The 27,586-nt window shown below is 41.2% G+C and overlaps 1 protein-coding gene across 1 annotated transcript; it reads left to right on the plus strand.

The window, feature by feature from the left end:
- The first annotated feature begins 5,221 nt into the window (after positions 1-5,221).
- DMP1 (dentin matrix acidic phosphoprotein 1) lies at positions 5,222-18,642 on the plus strand. Its single transcript, XM_021718826.1, has 6 exons — positions 5,222-5,266; positions 10,858-10,936; positions 11,411-11,454; positions 13,924-13,956; positions 14,135-14,182; positions 17,228-18,642. Exons 2-6 carry the CDS (start codon positions 10,879-10,881, stop codon positions 18,566-18,568), a joined length of 1,524 nt encoding a protein of 507 aa, XP_021574501.1. The 5' UTR covers positions 5,222-5,266; positions 10,858-10,878; the 3' UTR covers positions 18,569-18,642.
- Positions 18,643-27,586: the final 8,944 nt, after the last annotated feature.

The following is a 27,586-nucleotide window of genomic DNA, read 5'->3' on the forward strand; positions in this document are numbered from 1 at the left end:
ATCCACTGACCTCAGCCTCCCAAAGGTGCGGGATTACAGGCTGAGCCACCGAGCCCGGCTATCTTGAATGTTTTAAATACACTATTCCATTTTCTCTGGCATAAAGCATTGCGGTGAAAAAGTCTAATGATAATCGAATTTTTTTTCATGATCACTGGCTAGCTTTGCCTAGAAGCCCAAATAACTTTTTTCTTTATTTTCAAAGTTCAGTCATTTTATTAGAATGTCTTTGGGTCATTCTGGGTCAATATTCTTTTTAAAAAATTTTTTTAAATTTTTGTTTTTGTTTTAAAGATGTGGGGTACAATTCAGGATTAGGTATACAAATGGTCATTGTACGGGAAAAATTTGGACCTCCCTTTGGTACCCACTTTGCCTGGTTCGAGATCAGGTACATTTATTTATTTATTTTTGAGTTGGAGTCTCACTCCATCGCCCAGGCTGGAGTGCAGTGGCATGCCCATGGCCACCCCAGCATTGACTTGCTGGGTGCAGGTGATCCTTGTGCCTCAGCCTTCCAAGTAGCTGGAACTACAGGCCCGCACTACCATGCCCGGCTAAGTTTTGGTTTACTGTAGAGAGGAGGTCTCACCAAGTTGTCTGGGCTGTTCTCGAGCCCGTGGTCTCAGGCAATCCACTCGCCTCGGTCTCCCAAAGTGCTGGGATTATAGGCTGAGCCACCGAGCCTATCCCAGGTACCCTTACTGATGAAGTGTGCCCCCTGCTCTCTCCCCTGGCTGTTTCCCACTACTGCTGATTCCTTCCTTACAGTGTTACTATAATTGTTCAGGGTCCGCTTTGAGTGAGAACATATGGTACTCAGTTCTTTGTTTCTATGATAGACTGCTGTGTATTACAGACTCTAAATCCATCCAAGTTGCTGCAAAGTTCATAATTTTTATCCTTCTTTATGGCTGTGTAATATTCCATCATGTATATGTACCACATTTTAAAAATCCAGTCCACTTTTGATGGCCAACATGATTGGTTCCATGTTTTTGCTATTGTGAATTATGCTGCAATAACCATGTGGGTGCGGGTATCTTTTTCATAGTGATTTGAGTTCCTCCAGGTATATGCCATAAAAGATAAGATAAGTGGGACCTCATCAAACTGAAAAGCTTCTGCAAAGCAAAAGAAACCATCAAGAGAGTGAGGAGACAGCCCACAGAATGGGAAGAAATATTTGCCAACTGTATGTCTGATAAAGGCCTAACCTCCAGGATCTACAAGGAACTCAAACGTACCGAAAAGAAAAAAAACAAATGGCCCTATTAAAGTGGGCAAAAGTTCGAGACCCACCTGGGCAGCAAGACCTCATCTCTACAATAAATCAAAAAATCAGCTGAGTGTGGTAGCGCATGCCTGTAATTCGGGCTACTTGGAAGGCTGAGGCGGAAGGATCGCCGGAGCCCAGCAGGTCGAGGCTGCGGTGGCCAGGAGCGGCCACTGCACTCCAGTCTGGGCGACAGAGTGAGAGTCCAACTCAAAAAAAAAAAAAAAAAAAAAAAAAGTGGGCAGAAGAGCCGGGCTTGGTGGCTCAGCCTGTAATCCCGCGCCTTGGGAGGCTGCGGTGAGTGGGCTGCCTGAGCCCTGGGTTTGATACCCGCCTGGGCAACTTGGTGAGAACTCATCTCCACAATAAATCAAAAAATTAGCCGGGCGTGGTAGTGCGGCGCCTGTAGTTCCAACTACTAGGAAGGCTGAGGCGGAAGGATCTCCGGAGCCCAGCAAGTCGAGGCTGCGGTGGCTGGGAGTGGCCACTGCACTCCAGTCTGGGCAACAGAGTGAGACTCTAACTTAAAAAAAAAAAAAAAAAATTAAAGTGGGCAAAAGATATGAATAGACATTTCTCAAAAGAAGACATATGAACAGCCAACAGGTGCATGAAAAAATGCTCAGCCTCACTAATCATCAAAGACATGCAAATTAAAACCACACTGAGATACCACCTAACTCCATTCAGGATGGCCATCATCAATAACTCAAAAAACAACAGGTGCTGGAGAGGATGTGGGGAAAAGGTAGGACTTCTACACTGTTGATGGGAGTGCAAACTAGTGCAGTGTCTTTTGGAACAGTGTGATGATTCCTAAAAGATCTAAAAATTGACCTTCCATACAATCCAGCAGTCCCCCTTCTGGGAATATACCTGGGTCAATATTTTAAGGCACATGGTAAGCTCCTTAAATATGAGGTTTTAATTTTTTTTAAATTCAGGGAAACTCTCTTGAATTTTAGGCTTATTATTTGTTTTTGGTATTTCTACTGGTCCCTCACTTTAGCTATTTTCTTCTGAACTCCTATTATCTGCAGTTTGGATGTTTTTTTTGCTCTTCTTCAGTCTATGCTACTTTCTCTCAAATACTTTTTTTGTCTCTCTTTAAATTTAAGACATTTTCTTCTTTTTTTGCCTTCAGCTTTTATAAAATCATCATATTTATTCCCTCTTGTGTTCCACCTAGGTTAGTCTTCATTTCAAATTAATATTTTTATTTCATTTTTTTCTTGATCTCTGATATTTTATTTTTAGGCTATTCTAATTTTCTTTTATGATGCTTTTCACTTATTGTATCATTTTCTTACTGTCTTTTTGCTATTTTTAAAATAGAAGGTTATAGTTTGGTTATGTCTTTTCAGTGTGCATTCATTGTCTATGAGGTTGCTAGTCTGTTCCTATGGGATTTAAACTTCACACCGTTTTGCTGTTTATTTTATATGAAATTGGTTTTCCTGTATGCTTAGAAGGAAGTATGGTTCAAGGTAGCTTTCTAACTTCACACAGCTCCCTCTTCTGTTGCTTTTCTGCTGTATTAAATATATATACATAGCTGCTTTCTGAGATTTCCTGAATCCGTTCTTCCCTCCGATACTTATCTGTGCCTTCTTCACTGTCTCCATCCTGTGCAAGTTTTATTCCACTCCCAGAAGTTTCTCCAGCAGCTGGGTCTGTCCTGGAAGGCAAGTGTGGTGGCTCAGAGTTCTCAGGGACTGTGCCAGATCCCTTGGCTGTTGTTATGCACTCCTGGCCCTGCCAGCATAGTTATTGACCACCTTGGGGTCTCCTGTTCTCACGTCCATCTGATACCCTGTTGCTTCCCTCTGTGTCCTTTTGTATACATACTCTAGGTCTTGTAGCAGTTGATGTTTTGTCCTCAGCCACTTTGTTTGGAGTCTGTGGGTATGACTTGTCATGCAGTGTGGTGACTGATCAAAATGGCCTCTGCTTCCTATATGTGCATTCTGATTTTCACACCAAAAGGCCGAGTCTGTTTCTCCTTTTGAATCTAGGATCATTCTGTGACTGATTAACTGACAGGATGTGGAGAAAGTGACATCCTGGGCAGTTCTTGGGCCCTAGTCACCATGCTGTGAGAAGGCCAAGCCACAAGGAGAACCCATAGGAAGAACTGAAGTGCTCGGGTGAACAGCTCCAGCTGAGCTCCCAGACAACACCCGCAGGAGGGTTCCATCTTAAATGCTGTGCTCCAGTGGAGTCTGCAGATGACTGCAGCCCTAGCTATGAGAAATAACACCATGAGTGTTATTCTAAGACACAAAGCATTAGATGGTTTTAAATGCAGCAATAGAAAACAAAAGCAACTCGTTTTGTTGCAGATGTTGTACACATTTTGAAATTGTGTTATCTCATTGTGCCTGTGTTTTTTTGTGGGGATTTGGAGGGAATCTAAAACAATGTCCTGTAACGCTATCTGCCCAAATTATCCCAGAGTCCACTCTGACATAAGATTATAAGGTTCTTTTAGGGTAGACCTCAGCCAAGACCTATGAAACCACCAGGAAGTGTAATTCAGAACAAAATACAGGGAATTTATAGTTTCCCCATATGGACTTCGGCCTTCTAATCAGCCTTAAATGAAAATAGACTCCTCTCTCTTTATTTTCTGTCTCCCTCAGGCCAGTGTTGTAGTTCACACTGAATAAATTAACCCATATATTTGATGTTAGTTGCCGGGATAAAGTTGAACACCTTAATTCTCTAGATCCAGATTGCTAGGAGTATTAACTAAATTTTTGAACAATTAAAACACTTTCAAAAAAAGCCCGAGTGAGTCATGTAGGCACTGAATCAAGTCATAATTTGGCTCATTTTCAAAAAGTATTAAGTACTTATGACCCAAGAACTGTTGTAGATATTAGGGTGCTGGTTATAGACCAGTAAACAAAGCAAACAACTCCACTATTAAGGAAATTAAGGTCCAGTAGCTTATGTTCTTTAAAGAATTGTTCAGTGGTCATCCTACTGTTACTTGAGCATGCTCTTTGGGAGGTGTCAAACCCACTTCTAACAACGCCTTTTGGTACACGTCCTGAAAATAATTTTGGTAAATATCATTTTACCCATTTTATTACATTTTCAGTGGTGGCGCAGAGTTCCTCAAAGATTGGTTTCTCTGGAGGTTATTTAATATTTCCCTTAGTCCAATTCTGATTTCTAAGAGTCACTAAAATATGGTGAACAGTTAGGGGGGAAAATGAAGTATTAGATTTAAATTCTTTTTGGTTAAAAACAAAAGTTACATAAGGGAGATGCTTTAACTTTTCCAATTACCATAGAATTTTCGAAGTGGTACTTCATTAGATTAGTTCGAATGTGAAGGCTTTGTGAAGATATGGGGATAGGGAGATGGGAAGAAAAGAAGGAAGGAAGAGACTAGCAGAGGTTGTTAAAAGAGGAAAAGGGAAGAAATAAAAGCCCAGAGCTCAAAACCAACAATTTAAGAAAATCTAGTATTTTCGTAACTTTCTTCATGTACAACCTGGAAATGTACATTAACAGGAAACTGTCTACCCACCTGTGACTCTCCTTTTCCCATCCTTGGGTCTGCTGGGATCTGTCAGTGGGTGGAAGACATTGTCATTGTTTGTAATGTTCATAAGCCTGCGTGAATGTGAATGACATATATTTAGAAATCAAAATAAAGCTTTAGGAAGATCTTCAATTTAATGGAAACTAGTCTAGTCATTTGGGAACCACAAGAGCTTTTTAGGGAAAATCTGCCTCGGCCAGCTGGAGGAAGTGTGGGTGTAGCGGGGTCCCAGTGACACTTTGTGATGTCAGTCACCCCCCACTGGAGGCTGATTGGCCAGGAAGAGCTGCAGCAGAGTTTAAATTCCTGCACCATCAGGGGAGTGTTCAGAACATCAACACAACAGTGGCTTCACTGGGCACAGATTTCCTCTGGGAGAACTTCAGACTCATTTTGGAGACTTTTTGGGAAAAAATCTTTGTGAACTAAAGAGGGTAAGACGTTTTCATCATTTAACTTCTAAAAATGACTTTTGCTGTGTTGTTTGGAAGATACTAAATATGGCTACCTGTTGAGGTATATGCAAGGCAGAGAAAAGTACGGGGGGCTATGCTTTGGGGAATAACAATTCCCATGTTTGTGTCTTGTTGTTTATGCCACAGTAAATAATGATATTAAAATGACACGCTAAATCAATGGAGCCAGGTGTTTTTCTTGGTAATGCCTTAATTAGGTCTCTACATGGTACTTCTGAAGGGAAAGTTTATGAGATAGGAGGCAGATGGAAGGCCATTGCAAAGTTTAGCTCTAATTAGGAAAAACATCTAAGACTTTTATTTTAGGTTTTCCTGGATATGAGGATGCTTATGGCCTACAAAACATTGTGCAGGAATCTAAACCGGACTGACAGGGCTTTCCAAATAAGCTTTTTTTGAAAAAATTAAAAACCATTTAATATTATTCACCTAGAGATCGTCTAGTAATAATATTCACTGTGAACTGAATAAATAACTAAAAAATGCTAAGATCACTGAAATAAACCCAGAGTGTGATAATGTGTTTTGTATTGTTTAGCTGAGTATGCATGTTTGCATAATGTCTTGCGTACAATCAGAATTCAGTAAATGTTGAATCTCATCGTCTTTGACAATGTTTTCTAGTGTACAAGACTTACATGTGTACATAACCTGTCCATGTGTAATTTTATGTGGCATGTTTATTGCAATTGTTCATCTATATCAAGAGTGTCTGTCTTCTTCACCACTGTAAAATGCATCTGTGTAACTAAAAACTGTTTGTGATCCCTAAAGCTATGAAAATAAAAAAGGTAGCATCTGTCTTCCACAACAAAGGAACTATGGTCAGGCAGTGCATGCTCTGTGACATTTAGAAGATTCCATGTGTAAGACAGCAATACTTCATGCAACCTGTCTTCTTCAGGAGCAGAAGGTTTTGGTTAAACAAGCTTTGTGCTTACCTGGCTCGACTATCCCACTTTAAGCTTGTTGGTTAAAAACACGGGAACAAACAAACAATTTCCTTAAGGGCATTAGCCTACTCATTTGTCCCCAAATGGTGATGTGCCTCAGAGGTGTAAAGGCTTTCCAAATTTATGTTTGATTTGGGGGTACTTCAGAGTTATTTTAACATCGGATTGATGGTAACCGACTTCAAAACAATTACAATAGGAAGGACTGGAAATTTTTGTGTTTCTCTGAATTCCTGGTAGAGTTCCTATCCTGGCCAAATTCCACTTTATTTTCAAAGAATAATATGAATTCTTGCAGGTTCTGGCTAGTTGGATTCTGGGTAATTTTATTTTTGCAAGACCAGTTTATTATTATGATTATGCCTTGCTGCACACTCAGCACTTAGAACAGTGCCTGGCACACTGAATGCTCTCAATAAATATTTATTGACTGCTAATGAATGTTCATGAGTATTTTTGAGGGTAACAATACTAAGACAAAAATAAGCAAATTAGCATGGGAAGTTGTTTTAAGTTGTTTTTTCAAGGGGAAAAAAGAGCCTTTGATTTTTTTCAAACCTTTATTTCCTTCACTTCAGTTTACATAAAACAAGATACATACAAGTACATCTTCTTTTTTTTGAGTCAGTGTCTCATTCTGTCACCCAGGCTGCAGTGCAGTGGAAACAATCATGGCTCACTGCAGCCTTGAACTGCTGAGCTCAAGCAATCTTTCTGCCTCAGCCTCCCAAGTAGCTGAGACTACAAGTACACCCCACCACACCATACCACACTCAGCTAATTTTTTTTTTTTTCTGTAGAAACAAGATCTCACTTTGTTGCCCAGGCTGATCTCAAGCTCCTGGCCTTAAGTGATCCTCCCACCTCAGCTTCCCAAAGTGCTGGAATTACAGGGGTGAGCCACCACGCCTTAAGTAAATCTTAACTTTGAGGAAAATCCAGAACAAACTTCCTTACTTGAGAGCCCAAAGATCTGGTTACACTTGAAATTTTGACTTCAATTTCTTTCTCCAGATCCTAAACATCTGGATCTTTTCAACCCTGAGAAAAACATTCAGAAAGATTCCAAACAGGTGGAACTCAAGTCAAGGGTGTTGATTTCATTCTGTTACACAATCTCACTATAGAATGACAGCATGGAGACTGTAGAAACAACATTAACCAATCAACAGAGAAGAACTTGGGATTCTGGACTTTGAATGTTCAGACTTGTGGGCGTTTTGCCTCTTTATTCAGAATAGGGCCATTGCATTACCTGCTGCTACTCTTTTTAGGATAGTAGCCAAAACGTTTATACAAGTTTGGAGTTCTCATTTGGAAATGCACTTCACAGAATTATCATTATAAATATCAAAGATGCTAAATGAAGACCTAAGATGGAGTTTAACACCTCCTTTAAGGTTGAACTATATTCTTTGGGAGGCAACATTTACTCTCTCAGAACTCCAGGGTGCCTTTAATTTTAGCTTACCAGACTTCCATTTAAGAAATTATTGCTTTAGGTCAAGGTACTAAATAGTATTTCTAGAAGCCTGAGCAAGTTAGGGCTATCTTCCTTATGTTTTATAATATTCCATCCATAAGAAATTAGACCACTGGAAGCAAGTGCTTCCATGGGGACAAAGACACAATGTTTATTGGTTTAAAGTACATGCTCATTGGCACCCCTTCATTTTCTAATTATTTAGATAAGGGAGGAGCTAAAGAAAATACAAGAAAACTCAATAGCCATCAACCTTTTATCAGGTCTGCCAATTTTCAGAGAATCATGGGATTTTCACTCTATTCAAATTTCACTCTGAAAATTAAAATAGTGAGCTACTTACTTTTTGTTTGACTGATGAAGCTGAATCCATTGGTATGCAGTTATTTTGAGAGTAACATCTTTGGGAAAATTTGACTTTCCTGAAGAAATGAACCCAAGAACTTAAAAACATGTTTTGATTGTGGGAACAGAAGGAAAGTAACATCTGTTGAATTAGGCTTGTTTAGGTACAATTGCGCATTTATAAATATTTTTCTCTGTTGATATTGAACAAAGGACTTAAAAAAGAAATTAGGATACTATCAGAATGTAAGGACACATAGACACTATGCTAACTTAGAAGAAACAAAACATACAAATCAAGAATAATTAGGCTGAGTAAGGATAATGCTCATAATATAAAATGAGAGGTTCTCTTTGTCCATTTGACTTACATGAAAGTAGAAATGAGGAACACTGGTCTCTTTATCTTAGGATTTTTAGCATTTTATTAAATACATTTAAAAAAAAAGAGCAGATGACTTCTTAAGCCCAATGTTTCAGACATTATTCAGACATTATTGAGCAAGATATTCTTATTTCCTAGCTCAAGGGTTAACATTTCTTGGGGCACTTGAAAAACAAGCCCATTCCTGTCGACCCCAGTGAACTGATTTATTACACTGGGATGGGACTTGTGTGTTGGTATTTTTTTTTTTAAATCTTCCCAGATGATACTAATGTACAACCAGGGTTGTACATTATATTTGGCTTATATCTCTTATTATTAATGTAGTCCTTTTACCTTCTGAAAGTTTGCTGAAAGTCAGCTGGCAAATGGTAGATTAATGGGACAAATGTGAGCACAGTTTTACATGACATGGAGTCTTCAAATTGAAGACTTAAACATAGGGAAAACTATCCATTTTATGCTTAGGTTCGACAAAGTATGGAAGAAAGAGTAATAGCTTTAGGTTTTATGATTGGCTTTGGGGAAGAGAGTTCTGGTTTCTACAGCTCATCTTGGGATAGAAAGACTCTAGCTTCTATGTGTAGCCTTAGAGGATGATAAGGGGGCCAGTGACAGGAAGTCACGAGAAAGTCAGAGAGAAACTTTTGCTTCTGAAACCTTCATTTTGGGGTACTGTTTTCTGAGCCTCACACTAGTATAGTATGTATCTAACATTTAAAGCAACAAGTCAACAAAAGTGAAGTCTGAGATAAACTCGCAGGAATTTTTGCAAAATTTCTGAAGGTCCATTAGACAGGTGTGTTAGAGCAGCTACCACAGGGGAAACTGTTTTTCTTTAAATCGTTTCAGTAACTTTTTTTTTTGAGTCGTGGTCTCATTCTAACACCCAGGCAGGATTATAGTTCACTGTAGCTTCAACCTCCTGGGTTCAGTCTATCCTCCTGTCTCAGTCCCTTGAGTAGCCGGGATTACAGAAACATACCACCATGCCCCACTAATTTTTTTTGTAGAGATGAAGTCTCACTGTGTTGCCCAGGCTGATGTCAAACTCCTGGGCTCAAACAATCCTCCCACTTTGGCCTCCCAAAGTGCTTGGATTATAGGCGTGAGCCACCGCACCTGGCCCAATAACTTTTTACATTAGCATCTAGTACATCTATTTTTAGATACAGAACAAATTGTTTTCTAAATCAACTGTTCCTGAAGTGTAAATGAAGCTAGTCACCCTCCAGAAAAATAGTTTGTTTGGCATGTTTCTCTCAGCATGGTTTACAAATGTATCCCAAGCTTCTCGTCTTCCCCAAATTCTTCAGTACTGTGAATCACACCTAAAAGATCTTAGCATAATCATGTGTAATGTATGACTAATTGTATCAGAGTTGATATTAAGAACCTTCTGGAGCTGTAATATGCCTTCCATTGTGAATCTCTGGCATATCAAGAAAAAAAGTAGAAACAACCTATTTTGTGTAGATAGTTATAGCCAGTGTGTGTGTGTGTGTGTGTGTGTGTGTGTGTGTGTGTGTGTAGATAAATACCCACTACCTATCGACAGTGTCAATAAATGTAGTTTTTTAGGAGAATAAATTTTCTAAGTTGTTTGTCCATTCCAAGCTGCATATAAAAGTGCATGGCCTGAAAGTTCTCTATTATCTTTCTTTACTTTTTCTTCCATTTTCACATTTTCTGTGTTAGTGAAGTATTTACAGATCTCCTCACTGAAAAGTTTTCAGTTTATTACTCAGGAGTGAGGGTGTTTTTAAACCACTTTCTTGAGTTATAATCTACATACCACACACTTTACTCATTTGAAATGTATAGTTTAATGGTTTTTAGTATAGTCATAGAGTTGCACAAGCTTCACTGCAATCAACTTTAGAATATTTTCATCACCTCCAAAAGAAATACTATACCTCTTAGCCATCACCCTTCAGTCTCCCAGCTCCCTGAACTCTGGGTTACCACTAAACTACTTTTTGTCTCTGCAGCTTTGCCCATTCTGAACATTTCATAGAATGGAGTCATGCACATATAATCTTCTTGTCTGGCTTCTTTCACTTAGCACAATGTTTCCAAAGTTCCTCTACTATGTTGCACATATCAATACTGCATTCCTTTTTATGGCTGAATAAGATTTTATTTTACAAATATTGTAAGTTTTGTTTACCCATTTATCAGTTGATGGACATTTAGATGAGTTTTTTAAATTTTTTTAAAATAGGAATAAATTGTTAAAAAGTTGAATCTGGGCAATCCCTTTGGGTCCCCTCCCACTGTGGGGGCTTTTCTGTCCTCTCAATGAATCCTACTTTCTCCAAAAAAAAAAGTTGAATCTGCTTTATATCTTTAGAATAATCATCCATGTCTTCCTTTATTACAGGTAAAGGCATCACACCCAACAATGAAGACCAGCATCCTGCTAATGTTCCTCTGGGGGTTATCCTGTGCTCTTCCAGTAAGTATGAGGGTAGGGATATATGGGTGAAAAACCCCTTTTATAACCAAACCCGACAATTTTCATTGACTATGAACTGAAGTGGCTGTGTATGTTCCAGTCAGATAAAACTAGTAGTTTCTTAGAAAGCTTTTTTCTTGAAAATACCTTTCAAGGAATTTCTTATTCTGTTCAGTTACTATTTATATAACTACGATTCTCATTTTTCTGCCCTGTAAGCAGTGGTTCTTAAAGTGTCATCCTAAATCCACAGAATCAGCACCAACTAGGGCTTTGTTGGAGGTGCAAATTCTTGGGTTTTACCCCAGAACTACTAAACCAGATGGGGCACAGCAATTAGTGTTTTAACAAAGCCTACAGGTGATTCTGATACAGGCTACAATTTGATTCTCCCTCTCCTAAGTAAGTAAAGTGTGAATAAATGCTGCCTTAGAAATTTCTCTTTGGGTTAACCATGTATACTACATTTTCTAGGTAGCCAGGTATCAAAATAATGAATCTGAAAGTTCTGAAGAATGGAAGGTGAGTAGCAATATGACTTTTTGAAATATCTTAACTTTAATATATTATTAGTATATCCAAGTTGACTCCATTGCAACTGTTGAACTGCTAATGATCATATTAAGAAACTAAACCATAGATAGTAAGTGTCATAAGTTCCTGTACACATAAGAAAATAATGCAACTCCAACTTAATAGTATAATTTGGTGAGGAATCATTTTTTTTCTTTTAGCTTTCTTTTTGTAATGGATATATATAATAGTGTAAGAGGATGGATGATAATAAAACTATACTTCCAGAAGAGGTTGGGACTCAAAATATGTTTTAACAAGTGATGTGTAGTGAGCAAGAGGTCAATTCCTGGGAGATAAGAAAAGGAAGAAGGATGAGAGGATGCTACAATCTTTGGAATGAGATTCAGTGTTTAAAGAGTGCTGACTTTCAATAACTCAATCATTATTAACTCTCAATTATTTAAGAATCATTGCTAGGCACAGTTCTGAGTGTTTCACATGTATTAATTTTCTCAACCATCACAACAACCCAATAAATTAGGCATTATATTTAATTCTCAACTTATTTATTTATTTCTTAACTTATTTATTTATTATTTTGAGTCAGAATATCACTCTGTCACCCAGACTGGAGTGCAGCAGCTCATTTATGGCTACCACAGCCCCGACCTGGTGGGCTCAGGCAATCCTTCTGCCTCAGCCCCCCAAGTAGTCAGAACTACAGGTGAGGCCACGTCACCCAGCTAATTTTTCGATTTATTGTAGAGACAAGGTCTCACCAAGTTGCCCAGGCTGGTCTTGAACCCCTGGGCTCAGGCAATCCTCTTACCTCGGCCTCCCAAAGTGCTGGGATTACAGGTGTGAGCCATTGCACCTAGCCTCATTCCCATTTTAAAGGTGAGAAAACTGTGGCATAGCTAGTCACTTAATTTTTCCAGGTGACATGGTTAAATTAGTGTTAAAGCCAGACTTTGGTTTTATGCCACCTCGGCTTCAGAATTCACATTCTTAACCAGCATGCTATATCCCTCTCAGGAAGAAGCCAGGTCTAAGAGGTCAGTACATTCTCAAGATTGGCACTAAAAGCAAGAGTTAAAATCTTATGCTAAGTCAGAGCGTTTCGTTTACTACCCTGTTTCCTGCTGACTTCTGCCTATAATATGACTTAGGTCCCTATGCTTTTGAGGGTGGCTAGATAACATCAGAGACCTGAGATGGGGTCTTGTCCCTGCCTGGGTCTAGCCTAGACATTGCGAGATGTATCATGAACTTTCACCAGGGACACCTATGGGCTGGATTTTAAAATCAGCCACTGCAGAGCCTCTCTTTCATTTAGCCTGAGACTCACAAACATACCTTGTGCTCAAGTCTATCCTAGGCATGAGAAAAATAACAATGTCTTGCTTCCTTGTACCCCTTAATTCCAAATGATGACTGACTGGGGTAGAGTCTGCCATTGTGCCCATCTGCAGCGTCACAGGCCACAGAATGAAAGTGATTACAGCTCCTTCCTCTGAGGAGACATCCCCAGCTGGCACTGCAGAGAGGCACGTTGAAGACATGCCAACAGCAGCTCCTCCCTGCTGTACTTGGCATCTTGGGTGTGCCACATGGGATCTTGTGTTCCTGGGGACAGGGAAGAATAAGTGGAGTTCCATCAGAAGTAGTCCAGGCATCCTCTTAGTGCTTATGAGACTCAAGAAAGTGAAGTATGACTAGTTACATTTCAGATTTAGCATTTGTTTTAAATACCAGGGCTCTTAGGTGACTTGAGAAAGGTTTGATGGCTTTTTCAGTTCATTTTTGTCTACTGTTAAGTTTGATAAGGTGGATGTTCTCAAAATGGAACATTTCTTAAGCTTATATCACATCGAATAGTTCTCAAGATGGTTCCATGGACATTAGCTGATCTAATCCTCATAGCAACCTTCTGGGGTAAGCACAGTGGGTGTTAATTTTCTTAATTTTTGAGTAAGAAACTGACAAACAGGTACAGTGAATTGCCTACATAGGGTAACCAGCCATCCCAGGTTACCTGGGACTTGGTGGTTTCCTAGGACATATGCCTTGGGAGTTTTCTAGAACATAGGATTTTCAGTACGAACACCAAGATGGATGTTTTTTAGGGCTAAAACCCAAACCAACAAGTTAATTGAGACTTAAGACTGGATTCTAAGTTGCAATGCTGCTTTTCTTATGTTACATTTCCTCTGGGTTGTATGAACAGTCAACTTCAAAGAAAGCATATTTTTTCTGTAAAAGTTTTCTAGATCTTTTATATCACAAGACCTTTTAGGTCATTAGTCATTTTACCTTCATTTTTCAGCCAATTAACCATAAAATTTTATTGTTACTTATGTAAATGTGAAACATATACCAAGGAACTAAAAAAAAATCACCTACAATTATTCTAAAGATTTCCAGTGACATAATCCATCTGTCAGGGAATAACTTGTTTTTCTTCTTTTTTTGAAGGGCCAGTTGACTCAGACACCAACACCACGCTTGGTAACTAACTCATTTATTTTTGTCATAAACATCTCATGAAGTAATTTTAACACTCTTCTCATCACCTTTTACCATTTTTAATGTATTAAATTCAAACTGGAAGCAACTGATGTGTATCATATTCTTTTCTTTCCTGAGGAATTACTAAAAGGAAAAATAAACTTTTTTTTCATTTCAGGAGAGCAGTGAGTCATCAGAAGGAAGTAAAGTGAGCTCAGAGGAACAGGTAATTAAGCAGACCTTTTTTAACTTTTCAGTCTACTTAGGAATTGAAGGAAATTATGTTAGATTACATTACCTGGCAACAGTTCTAAATATAATATTTTCCAACCATTGATTAGGCTGGCTAAATAGTCCCATAAAATGAGAAGGGAAAAATGAGTGAGGAGAATTCAGATGTGGATGTGCTAGTCATTGTATTTTTATCCCCAAGGCCAGGTTGTAGAAATTGTGTCTCTAAATGTCCCACCTAGTTAAAACACACACACACACACACACACACACACACACACACACACTCTCTCTCTCTCTCTCTCTCTCTCTCTCACACACACACACACTTTCTCTCTCACACACACACACTTTCACACACACACACTCACATACATGTTCACAGACCATGTTAGGCAACTAATAGCTCTCTTGTCAATCTAAACTGTTGCTTTCACAATTGAAGCAGTTCAGATAAGACCAAGAAGTACATGGAGACTCTCCATGTCATGGTTCCTGCTGGAGGAAAGCCCTGAGAAAACTGTCACGAAAACAACTGTTTTAGTAATGATCTTCTCTTTAAAATAGTCCTATCTGTGACTCTAGAAGTGGGAAAGGCAGGCTTAGTTTATGAGGGGGACCCCCAAAAACTCAGAATTTATTTATTAAAGACTGTATTTATTCTTGCATGTTTAAGCTTCAGTCACCTTCAAAGTACTCTCCATTTGATGCAACACACCAATCGAGACACTTTTTCCACTGCTCGAGATAATTTTTGAACTTGTCAATTTTCATGCCTTTTAGTGCTTCTGCCGTTTTTTGTTTCACTTCTTCCACATTGGCAAAACGTTTCTCTTTGAGGACTTTTTTCATCCAGGGAAACAAAAAAAGAGTCACTCGGGGTGAGATTGGGTGAATAGGGAGGGTAGGGCACAGGGGTCATACTGGTTTTGGTCAAACACTGCTGAACACTCAGCGCGTGTGGGCAGGTGTGTTGTCATGGTGGAAGAACCAGTCTTCACCTCAGGACGTTTCTTCTGCAACGCAGTCTTGCACAACAATACTAGCTGGTCCACTGATGCCAATGGGTTCCTGGAACACTTGCCTAGTGGAAGAGGCCTATATTACAAGGAGCCCACCCACCAGAAGACAATTCCAGGTTTTTTGGGGGTATCCCTTCGTGTAGCCCTTTACTGAAAAATTGACTTTCCTTTTCATTTTTCTGAGACTGAGTGTCATGACTTTCTCAGTTGTTCTATCATTTTGACCAAACTCCCTGAAACTTTGGTCCGTGGTGCATCCTACACTCAGCCAGAGTTGAAAGATGAATTATTAGGCTGTTTATCCCTATTCACCAAAGGTTCATGGGAGGAACATTCCAGAAACTTAAAAGCATAGAACTAGGGAAATGCTTTTTTCTGGGGACTTTGTGATTAATTGCCTTGGTGTTCTCGGAGCTCTCGCGTGAGGGTAACAACTCCTGCCTGGGAGGGTATGAGCTGTGCTTCCTGGGGCACAGTGGGCTAAACCCACGCTAAAGCCCCCACAACAGCAAGGAAATTCAGCACCAGGGAGAGATGTCAGTACTGCATACTCCTACTTAGAAACTCAGACATTGATCAGCAGGGACATGTGGAAAAAGAAAAAGATAATTTGGCAAGTGTGCTCATCTGTGGGGTATGGTACACAGAGCCGTATGAAGACTCATTCCCTTCCTCATCTGTGCAGATCATTCCGTGGTTTTCCTTATGGGACTCATCTTCCTGACCTCTCGCTTAGCACTATGCTACCTTGAAGGTCATACTAGTTGCTCTTTTTTTTGAGACAAGGTCTCACTCTGTCACCCAGGCAGGAGTGTAGTGGTGTGATCATAGCTCACTGCAGCCTCGACCTCCTGGGCTCAAGCAATCCTCCTGCCTTAGCAGTGGGGACTACAGCTGCTTGCTACCACATCTGGCTAATTTTTAAAAGTTTTTTTGTAGAGACGAGGGCTTGCTATGTTGCCAGGCTGGTCTTGAAGCCCTGGGTTCAGGCAATCCTCTCATCTCCACCTCCCAAAATGCTGGGATTACAAGCATGAGCCCTTTGCCAGACCACTAGTTGCCATCTTTTAGCTGAGTCTTTACAGGCAACTTTCCGCCTGTGCCAGAGAGGTCTAAACCTGGTTTGTGTGTGTGTGTGTGTGTGTGTGTGTGTGTGTGTGTGTGTGTGTGTGCGCGCGTGCGCGCGCGCGTGTGGGGGGGGGTGGGGAGTGGGTAGAGGGTATATACGTTACTTCAATATTTTATTTTCCTGCTAGTTAAAGGTTTCATCCTTCTGCCCTAATACATTTTTTCCCCCAGAGGGGAAGAAAAAATTGGGTTATTTTAAGCTCACTAAGTTTTTTTAAAAACGCTGTTTTACACCAAACAATTTGATGAATGAACATTATAAACCAACTCTGTAACTCATAAAAAGTTCTGAGAGGTTTTTTTTTTAAAAAAGGAATCATACTTACAATATGATTTGAGTTTCGTAAATGTGATTTTTTTTTCTAAACATTTTTTTGGAGTTGGGGGGTCTCACTCTGTCATCCAGGCTGGAGTGCAGTGGTATGATCACGGCTCACCATAGCCTTGACCTCCTGGGCTTAGGCAATCCTCCTGCTTCAGCCTCCCAAGTAGCTGGGACTACAGGCATGAACCACCACGCCTGGCTAATTTATTTTTTTTTTTTTGGGGGTTTTTTTTTTTTTTTGTAGAGACAAGGTCTCATTGTGTTGCCTAGGCTGGTCTCGAACTCATGGGCTCCAGCAGTCCTCCCGCTTCAGCCTCCCAAAGGCATGGTGTGAGCCTTGCCGCACTGGGTGAAGTGTGCCTATACAAAATGCAATGATTTGAGTTTCCTCCTCTTCTTTTCTGTTTATGCTCTGGTAGAGATGCTTTTGAGCAGTAAAACTGACCATGAATTAGAGAAAAGGGCAGAGGAAGAGGGAAGCAGACAGAGCCTGGACAGGTACTAGGTAACTCCCTTTCTGCCAGTTCCTGGAATACTGACCATGTCTGTTAACCCCCAATTCCAGGCAAATGAAGACCCCAGTGACAGCGCTGAGTCAGAGGAAGGCCTGGGCTCCCATGACCACCAGTATGTTTATAGATCAGCTGGTGGCCTCTCCAAGGGTGTAGGAAAGGACGGCGATGACAAAGATGACGATGAAGATGACAGTGGAGATGACACCTTTGGTGATGATGACAATGGCACGGGGCCTGAAGAGAGACAAGAAGGAGGACACTCCAGACCGGGAAGTGATGAGGATTCTGCTGACACCACACAATCCAGTGAAGAGAGTGCCCCTCAAGGGGAGGACAGCGCCCCAGATGCCACCAGTGAGAGCAGGGACCTTGACAGCGAGGGCGAGGCGGACAGTAGGCCCGAGGGCCTTGACTCCACTACAGACAGTGAGAGTGATGAGCACTGGGTGGGGGACGGCAGTGAAGGGGAGAGCAGCCACGGAGACGGCTCCGAGTTTGATGACGAGGACGAGGGAATGCAGAGTGATGACCCAGACCGCCTCAGGAGTGCCAGAGTGAACAGTGCCCTCACCAAGTCAAGAGACTCAAAAGCAGACAGTGAGCAAGTCAGCACTCAGGACTCAGGGGACAGCCAATTAGTGGAGCATCCCAGCAGGAAAACCTTCAGAAAATCCCACATTTCAGAGGAAGACGACAGAGGTGAGCTCACTGATGGCGACACAATGGAAGACATCAAGAGTGACTCTGCAGAAGACACTGACTCCAAAGAAGCCGGCCTCAAGCAATCCAGGGAAGACAGCAGGAGTGACTCTCCAGGACTCAGCGAGGAGTATCAGTCCCAGGAAGACAGTCAAAACATCCAAGACCCCAGCAGTGAGTCCAGTCAAGAAGCTGACCTGCCATCCCGCGAAACCAGCAGTGAGTCTCAGGAAGACGTGGTGACTGAGTCCCGGGGAGACAACCCAGATAACATTGCTAGTCACACAGAAGACAGTGAATCCAGTGAGGAGGACAGCTTGAACACCCGCTCCAGCTCAGAAAGTGAATCCAGAGAAGAGCAAGCTGACAGCGAGTCCAATGAGAGCCTCAGCTCCTCGGAGGAGAGCCCGGAGTCCCCTGAGGTTGACAACAGTTCCAGCCAGGAGGGCCTTCAGTCTCGCAGCACAGAGAGCCAGAGTGAGGAGAGTCAGTCTCAGGAAGATGATGACAGTGATTCTCGGGACAGCAGCAAATCCAGAGAAGATAGCAACTCTACTGAGAGCAAATCAAGCAGCGAGGAAGATGGCCAGTCGAAAAAACTTGAGATAGAAAGCAGGAAGCTAACAGTGGATGCTTATCACAACAAACCCATTGGGGATCAAGATGACAATGACTGCCAAGATGGCTATTAGCGTCAGCTGTCCTCAGAGGTGACTTTCACATAAAGGAGTCTCGGGGGCTTGAAAGCAGGGAAATCATTGTAACTATAATTTATTGGTGTTTTGACCAGAAGGCTAACCAGAGGCCATTTATTTCTGAAAGGAATTGCTGGACCTTACACTTGTTTCTAGGATGTCATCATTCTGTAGAGGTTTAAGTAACGTGGAATGACTCCAGAATGCACTTAATGAGTCTGAAAGCAAGGAACGATATACGTTGTAACTTTGTAGCTGAGACCATTTTTTTTTTGGAGTTGGAGTCGCTCACTCTGTTGTCCAGACTGGAGCACAGTGGCATGCTCACAGCCACCACAGCCTTGACCTGCTGGGCTCAGGTGATCCTTCCTCCTCAACCTTCCAAGTAACTGGAACTATAGGCACACACCACCACGCCTGGTTAATTTTTTGATTTATTGTAGAGCTGAGGTCTCTCCAAGTTGCCCAGGCTGGTCTCAAACCCGTGGGCTTAGGCAATCCTCTCACCTCAGCCTCCCAAAGTGCTGGGATTATAGGCGTGAGCCACTGTGCCTGGCTAGCTGAGACCATTTCTAACTCATTAGCCTGACAATCAGCTACTGAGGTTCTATGATGTACCAGGCACTGTGCTGGGTGCTGAGAATGGAGAGAGGCTTCAGTCTTGCTTCCTGCTCCCGTGATGCTTATGGAAGGATACACAAAGCTAAAAGTTAAAGAGGGATGCATAGAAGGGCAATGCAATTATTAAACTAATCCACTGTGATAGACGCCAAAACAGAACTATGAACAAGATATCTGGGAGCACTGGGGAGGGGGACCAGCATTGCTTTGGTGAATTCTGGAGACCTCCATGCAGAAGACACTGGAGCTGGAAGGCTGCATTGAATGTTTCCATTGAAGACCAGGGAGTTCTCTTTTTGGGATAAACCATAGTAAATCCTTTATGATTAAACATTGAGTTTGTACAAGTACTTTCAAATTATGACACAGTGAGGTGTTTTTATAAACAAAAAGAATTTTTTTTCCAATGAATTTATCCTATTCATTGTCTTTTTGTGAAACTCCTGTGACCACCACCTCACAGCCCACCGGTCATGATGTGAAAAACTGGGTAGAGGAGAGTAAGAGAAGGGAATCCCTCTTTATACAGATAACTTTGGGCTTTAATTTTTTTTCTAGAATCAGTTTATGTGCAATGCTAGAAAAAACTTTCTCTGAGTCTTTTACATATATGTTGCACATGGCAAAATTCTGTATATAGGATTCCATTGATTTTTGTCAAATACCATTTGAAATGTTACCTCAACATAAAATATTTGTTTTATAATAAAGATAATAATACCCAGAAAATATATGTGCTTATTTGTTATGGTCATATTGATTATGACTTTGAGGATGTATATGTTAAGCAACTCTTTCTTGAGAACATTACCAAATAGTTTATTAGCTTTCTCCCACTAATATGGAAGCTTTCCTTAAGTTATTTTGTGAAAATTTTATTTGTGATTCAAGTAGCATTTTGGTAAAATTACTTTGTATAGCTGTGATATTTTACTAAATATACCTGTTCTAGAGGAGGAGAAAAAAAAGAAGCAAGCTCTCAACTTTTGTTTGAGGCCTCATTTCATGCTGTTCGGTTTTAACGCTAGTTCTTATTGATCTCTCAGACTCATTTGTGCAAATCTGGGTGCGACAGGGAAACACATTTTTTACATTTTTATTTCTTGGAAAGAAACAACTTCATTTCAGCACATCTATTTTACAAACGTGTTTTTACCCACACTTACACTAGAGAACATCAGAATTCCCCTTCCATTTATTATTTTTTAATTTATTTTTTGGGACAGTCTCACTCTCCCACCCAGGCTGAAGTGCAGTGGTGCAATGCTGGCTCATTGCAGCCTTAAGCTCCTGGGCTCAAGCAATCCTTCTGCCACAGCCTTCCAAATGGCTGGGGCTACAGGTGTGCACCATTACGCCTGGCTAATTTTTTTGATTTGTTTTTTTTAGAGACAAAGTCTCACCAATTTTCCCAGGCTGGTCTCTAACTCCTGGGCTCAAGCAATTTTTCCACCTCGGTCTCCGAAAGTGCTAGGATTAGAGGTGGGAGCCATTGTGCCTGGTCTGTCCCCTACCATTTATTAAGAAAATCAAGAAGATGTCCTGACTTTCAGTCTGACCCTTCTCATGCTTCATACCACTTTGTTCCCTCACAAAGGCAAAACTTTGTTCACTTGAGGAAATTTAGCAATTATATAATAAATATATATATTTTGCTCTCTCTTTCTAATCCTCCTTCCCTCATTGTGAGATTTTAACTTAGTAGGTCTGGAGTGAAACCCAGAATTTTGTGTTTCTTAAAAGATCCCAGGAGTTTCGGATCGAGCCCGTCCATACACCTACCTTTGGGTTCTATGGCTCTTTGGATCAATTCTCTAACTCTGTTAATATACAGGTTCCTGCCAACCCACAGCTCCTTCTTAGAAGAACTACCTCATACTCAGGCCTCCTGGGCGCCCAAGGCACAGGTGACCAGGTTCTAACCACCCTACTGCCCCACCTCCCCATAGAGGATTGGACAGGTTGAGCTCCTGACTTCAGGGGAGTCTGGCCAGCAACCTCCTAGGAGGCACATACCTGCCATGAATGACGAATGACAGTGGCGGTGGCTTGCAGTGTAACCTAATTTTCCCTCTCTGGAAATCTGAATATTTAGGGAGAGAGATGTCAGACAAAGGTCAGAGCAAAACCAGAAGGGAATACATAGAAACACAGAAATAAAGAGAGGGCAGGGTGCTGTGGCTCATGACTGCAGTCCCAGCACTCTGGGAGGCTGAGGTGGGTGGATTGCTTGAGCCTAGGAATTCAAGACTAGCCTGGGCAACATAGTGAGACCCTGTCTCTACAAAAAATCAGGGGTAGTGGCATGCACCTATAGTTCCAGCTACTCAGGAGGCCAAGGCAGAAGGATCACCTGAGCCCAGGAGTCGAGAGTACTGTGATATGTGATTGTGCACTCCAGCCAGGGTGACAGAGTGAGACTCTGTCTTAAAACAAACAAACAAGCAAACAAACAAACAATCTAGAGTGGAGGGCACCTGGGAGTCCAATTTTTAACATTATGATGGTGATGTCGTTTAGATACCTGTCTCCTGCAAGTCCCATTGACCCCCAGGGTGTTTGGGTCGTGGGGGCAGATCCCTCATGACCAGCATGGTACTGTCCTTGCAGTGCTGAGGGAGACCTTGTTCTATTCATTCCTTCTACAGCTGATTGCTAAAAACAGCACGGCCCCTCCCCACTCTCTCACCATGCGACACACCAGCTCCTTTCTCTTCCTCCTTGAGTAGAAGCACCCTGAGGCCTCGCCAGAAGTTAGTGCCGTGCTTCTTGTACAGCATGCAGAAATGTGAGGCAAATCAACCTCTTTTCTTTCTTTCGTTTCTTTTTTTTTAAGTTGGGGTCTCACTCTGCTGCCTAGACTGGAGAACAGTGGCACAATCACAGCGAGTTCATAACAAGTGACTGTATACTTGTCACAAGGGAATCTAGAAAGAAAGGATCTTGCATTTTTACCTTCTTTATCACAAGGTCCATTTTTGTCTCTCACCCAAGCATATAAGGAGGAATGTATTACTATGTGTATGAAGAAGGTTCTGGTGCTAGATGAGCAAAAGATTGAAAAATGTCCTGCTAGTGAGAAGAACAATGCCCATGCAAAAAGGAGGAGCAGCATGGATGCCATGGGAGTGACCAAGTCAACTCTTATGACTGAGTGTGATCCATGTTGATGAAGATGGAGGCATAACACTCACACCAAGGGCAGTGCAGGGAGCACCATGGGATTCTCACAATGAACAGAGGGGCCTGGGAACATGAGAGAGCTGGCATTGTGCAGAAAATGTGCTCCAGGCTCTGTGCTAGTGTCTCATTTTGGGCCAGAGCTCCAGGAGCTCCACTGAGGTCCCAGAGACAGAGATCAACGATTTTATCTATACTTTCCCAGCCTGCTGTGGAAGATGGGAGGATATCCTCATGTGAATATATTCAAGACACTCTAAAATTGAGCTTCATAGGGGGAGGTGACCCAAGACTCTCTAAAATTATTTGTGAAATTATTAACACACAAGTAGAGGATTAACACACAAGTAGAGGATTCATGGATTTCATGAGATGCTCTAAGAAGCCCACTAGTATGCTGCTAAAATCCATTCAGCTGAATTAAGGAGTAACATTGACAATCATAAGATCTATCTAGATCTTGTTCTGTTAAACTTTTGCTTTCTGGAAAACCTCAAGTCAGTGCCGAAGGATAGAGTTGGAAGCACATATAGTGTGACTCATATCACACGTTGTTGTGGTTAGCTGATAAGGCTAGGTATCAAGGATGATAGTGTATTGTAGAATATCTTTTTGACCAAATGGCCAAAAAATTTTTAACTCACAAAAAGTTAAAATATACATAATGAAAATAATATTCTCAAAATAAAATTTCAAACAAATATAGTTTCTTTATATCCCTAGTATATTTGTGGTGTGCAAATGTGGTAGACTGGTAATTGTCCTCGATATCCAGTCTCCTCTTTGTAGGTGGATACAGGGCTACCCAAATGAAGATTCCATTTCTCAGCTTCCTTGCATCTTGGCGCACACATGGGGCCAAGTCCTGCCAATGGAACATGAGTGGAAGTCATGTGCTCTGCCTCTTTCATTTTCTGGAAGTCAGAAACTACAGAAATAACCTCTTTGTACCACAGAGTATCTGCCTCTTGGTTGTTTCATGAGAGAGGAATAAACTTCAATCTTAATTAATGCACTGTATTTTGGGATCTGCATATTACAACAGTTTATTCTATAGACTCACTAATATGTGTATAATGTATATATTCAGAGAGTTTGTGAGTATATTTTTAATTTCATAATGTTTTAGTTTCCTCAGCAGAAATGCTGCACAATCTTTCCTTTATTTAACAATTGAAGAAAATGTGTTATTTGACTGTGCTCTTATACCTTTGTGTGTACATGTAAGCTTTGGTATCGTTGAGATGAAACTAGTTTTTAGACTGTGAATTACCAGTGTTGCAAAGAAAAAAGGCACAAAAGAGTCAGCTAAAGTGAATGAAGTATTTAGCCTTTGCAAATGTTGGTACTGAAAAGAATGCCCCAGAATTGTCAACTATTCCATGGGAATAAGTAGAAGTGACACCATCTCATGAACTGTCTAGATACAATTTGGTAAATTACTACTTCAGGGACTAAAATTATTGGTCAGACATTCAAATTGAGACATTAAACATTCAAGCGCAGTTAGCAAATCTGGCTATTAGGAATGAATGTAACGAAAATGAACTCAGGCTGTGAGCTTGCTTCTTTCCATCATAATCTGTCTACTGGTATGGTCCTCAGTTCTGGCCATCCATCACCCGAGGAGCTTTCAAAGAATGCCATTTTCTGAGCTCCTCTCCAAAGATTCTGACTTAATTGGTCTGGCTTTGGGCTTCTGTATTGTATTGGTAATTTTTTAAAGTCCAGGTAGTTCTGAAGTGTAGCCAGCATTGAGAACTCCTGCTATGATATAACAGTTAATTCTGGAACCTTTTGGCCATCCTTGGGTCCCTGGCGTAGGTCTGATTTTGGAGGAAAAAAATAATGCTAAACAGACTCTGACTCCCTTTCATATGATGGGTTGAATTTTTACCTCTGTCACATAGACTTGCCTTCTTCCTTGGTCAACACATTAACAAACCCAATGTTTCAGTAACTGGCACATGGAGCTCTCACTGGGCCCTAGATGGCGACTACCTAGAAAAGAAGAAGAAGAAGGAGGAGGAGGAGGAGGGGGAGGGAGAGGGGAGGAAGAACAGGAGGAGGAGGAGGAGGAGGAGGAAAGGATAGGTTGCCTTTTGTTAAGCCATCCACCCCAAGGTCAGGCATAATGTAAAGTTTCTGAGTTTCACACTCACTGGCTTTCTATCAGCATCGGCCTTGTCCTCAAAATAAATCTTAGCTATGCGTGTGAAGAGCTTCCCTTTGTCCTTGCACCATGATGCAACAGATGGAAGGAATTACAGTCGGAGAAAGAGCTACAGACTGGACGTCTCGTGATCAGACATACGAGACAGAAAGCCTGGCGTTCCATCTTGGCACAGATCGTAACTATTATTTTAAGCAATGGAATACAAATGTGGTGTTTGCTCAGAGGCCTTATTGTGTAGCTGATGAAAAGGGACCATGACCATCCTTGGGTGCAACACAAGCTGTCCTTTATAAATGGAAGGTCCAGCAGCTGGGCAGGAAGTTCCCCGTGGGAAGGAAGAAAGCAAGCTGGAGGCCAGCCTGGGGAGAGGGAGGGTGGAGAAGTCTCACCAGGACGCTATCACTCTCTGCAACAGCAAGCCAGAGTAATACACAGGGACTTTACATAGGTGGAGAAAGAACATACTTTCCCATATTTTATTTCTCAAATTTATTATTATTATTATTATTTTCTGAGTCAGAGTTCTACTCTGTCACCCAGGCTGGAGGGCAGTGGCATGATCATGGCTCACTGCTGTCTCAACATCCTGGGCACAAGAGATCCTCTCGTTTCAGCCTCCCTTGTAGCTGGGGCTACAGGTGTGCACCACCATGCCTGGCTAATTCTTTTATTCTTACTTTTTAAAATAGAGACACGGTTTCACGATGTTGCCCAGGCTGGTCTTGAATTCCTGGGCTCAAGCAATCCTCCCACCTCGCCTTTCCAAAGTGCTGGGATTACATACATGAATGAGCCACAGTGCCCGGCCTTTTCTTATACTTTAAAAATGAGGGCCATATTAGCAAGAGAGTGCTCTGTTTGTCTTTAGAGGGCTCACTGTGAGGATGAACCGCAAGGGACCACCATCCTTCTCCCTCCTTATGCAGTAGGTGAGCTCACTCTATTTTTCTTGGCTCCAGCTTCACCAAGGGCAGAATGTGATGGAGCCCAATGACCCTGAGGGATGAGAAAAGAGTGAAGGAACAGAGGGGATTAAAGGAGAGAAGAGGACAAAGAAGAGGCCAGCGAAGGGAGGTCAGAGAGAAGAGATTCCTTCACACCCACAGGAAAGGGATTCCATATGGAATGGTCATTGTCTTGAGGGGCGAAGTAAGGAAACGTCTTCACTGTCTTCAAGAGATTGTGTATGTGCTTGATACTGAAACCATAAGATTTTCTTTCTGGAAGTGGACTCTACTTTTCTGACTTTTCAAATACAGTATTAAGGAGAGTAGTGGGGTTGTCACCACAAGTCTGAGGGTTTACAGCAAATTGAAATCTGATCCACATAGGCCCAGGGAAGGTTCTATAGAAGAGAGGTGGACAGGATGCTTTGAACCTTGTCTGGAACTAGATTCATGGGGTCAGGATTATGATACAGAACAAAGGTACTGTGGAGAAAACGCAAGTGCTCACCACGTCCCAGAAGTTTCCCCTAACATGAGGCAACACGAAGAGTTCTATCAGTAGACACACACCTTGACCTCCTGGCCCTGATCTCTAAGCATGTGTGTTCTTCTATAGTTGCCATTACAGTGATTTTAGTTTTCTCATTTGACTTGCATAGTCATCAGGTTTTACAACTTTCAAGTTATCATAGGTGACCTAAATTACTTGTACATCTTTCTTCTTTTTTCTTTTATTATTATTAATGAAGCAATGAACAACTTTATGCAAATAACATTTTGCTACTTACAACCTTAGATTATCTATTCTAAATGAGCTAAAGAAAACAACATTTATTACCAAGAGTAACAATGAGGACATTTTCCCTCTGGCAAGATGTGTAATAATTTAACCACATGTATTCTTCCACCCAATTTGAATGGAGAATCACAGAATTACAAGTGTCTTTACTGTGAAACACATTTAACTAGGCTACACTTGCTTGATTTAATGCTGGTAATTTAATAGCACCAACTGAGAGTGAAACTGCAAATTACTCAAAGACAACAGCAATTCCTGAATTGCAGCATTTCCAGAGTTCAAGTCTAAGAGTTATAATTTAATAATAGCATTAGGACATAAATGATAAAAAATTATCATTAAGCACAACTTTAATTTGTTTATCTATCTATGGTAAAAACAGGATACATTGATACAACTTCAAATCCTGATATTCAAGAATATTTGAGTAGATAATCTAACTGTAATTTATCTTATCCCCAGGAGGTGGCAGTGTTGCTCGCGGTTGCAGTCCCTGAGAGGCTGGAAGAGTCTGGCTTCCAGAACACAGGTAGACAGTCAACATTGGACAAAATGAAACATGGGCAGTTCTTGCATTAGAAGGAAACAGTCCTTGGTTCATCATTAAGAACTCTTCAAATTACTTATTACACTGAATTAGGTTTACTTTGAAAAAACTTAACTTTCCCCACCAGGCCACTATCCTACTACAAATGTACGTTGGTTCCTTTTTGATTATCTAAAAATTAAGAGCTTTCATCTACAGATTCCAATTTACTTGCCCATCTGTGGTGGAGGAGTTAAGAACATGCCATCCCAAAATATGCTGCTGTGGCATATTAAATATTAGAAGTTAAGGGTGCTTGAAAAACAGCAGGTACAAGAAGGTCACCGGGATCTTCCATCTGTTTCTTGAAAGCAGGAGATGGCATTCCCATGTGAAAGAGGTCCTTTCTCTACCAAAAGGAAAGTATCATTGCTATCACAAAGACAGAAGTTGAGGCCGAGGGAAATCTGTACATGCAAACCTTATTAAGTTAACCCAAATCTTCCTAGTCAGTTCTCCACACAATGAACTGCCCTCACCCATGCCCCTATGCCCGGCCGCATTTTCACAGTTCACTTCTCTATGTCCAGCTCAGTATATGAGTGTCCAACTCTTTCTAACTGCATCTTTGGGTCTTTGCTTTCTTATGAAGGCTTCTGTGCCACATACAATTTGTATTAAATACATGTGTATGCCTTTCCCCCGATGATGTGTCTTATGCCAATTTCATTCCCAGCCAAAAAGAACTCTAAGAAGATGAGGGGTC

The sequence above is a fragment of the Carlito syrichta genome, unplaced genomic scaffold (genome assembly GCF_000164805.1).
Source record: "Carlito syrichta isolate Samal-C Ts95f unplaced genomic scaffold, Tarsius_syrichta-2.0.1 Scaffold313819, whole genome shotgun sequence".
Lineage (NCBI taxonomy): Eukaryota > Metazoa > Chordata > Mammalia > Primates > Tarsiidae > Carlito > Carlito syrichta.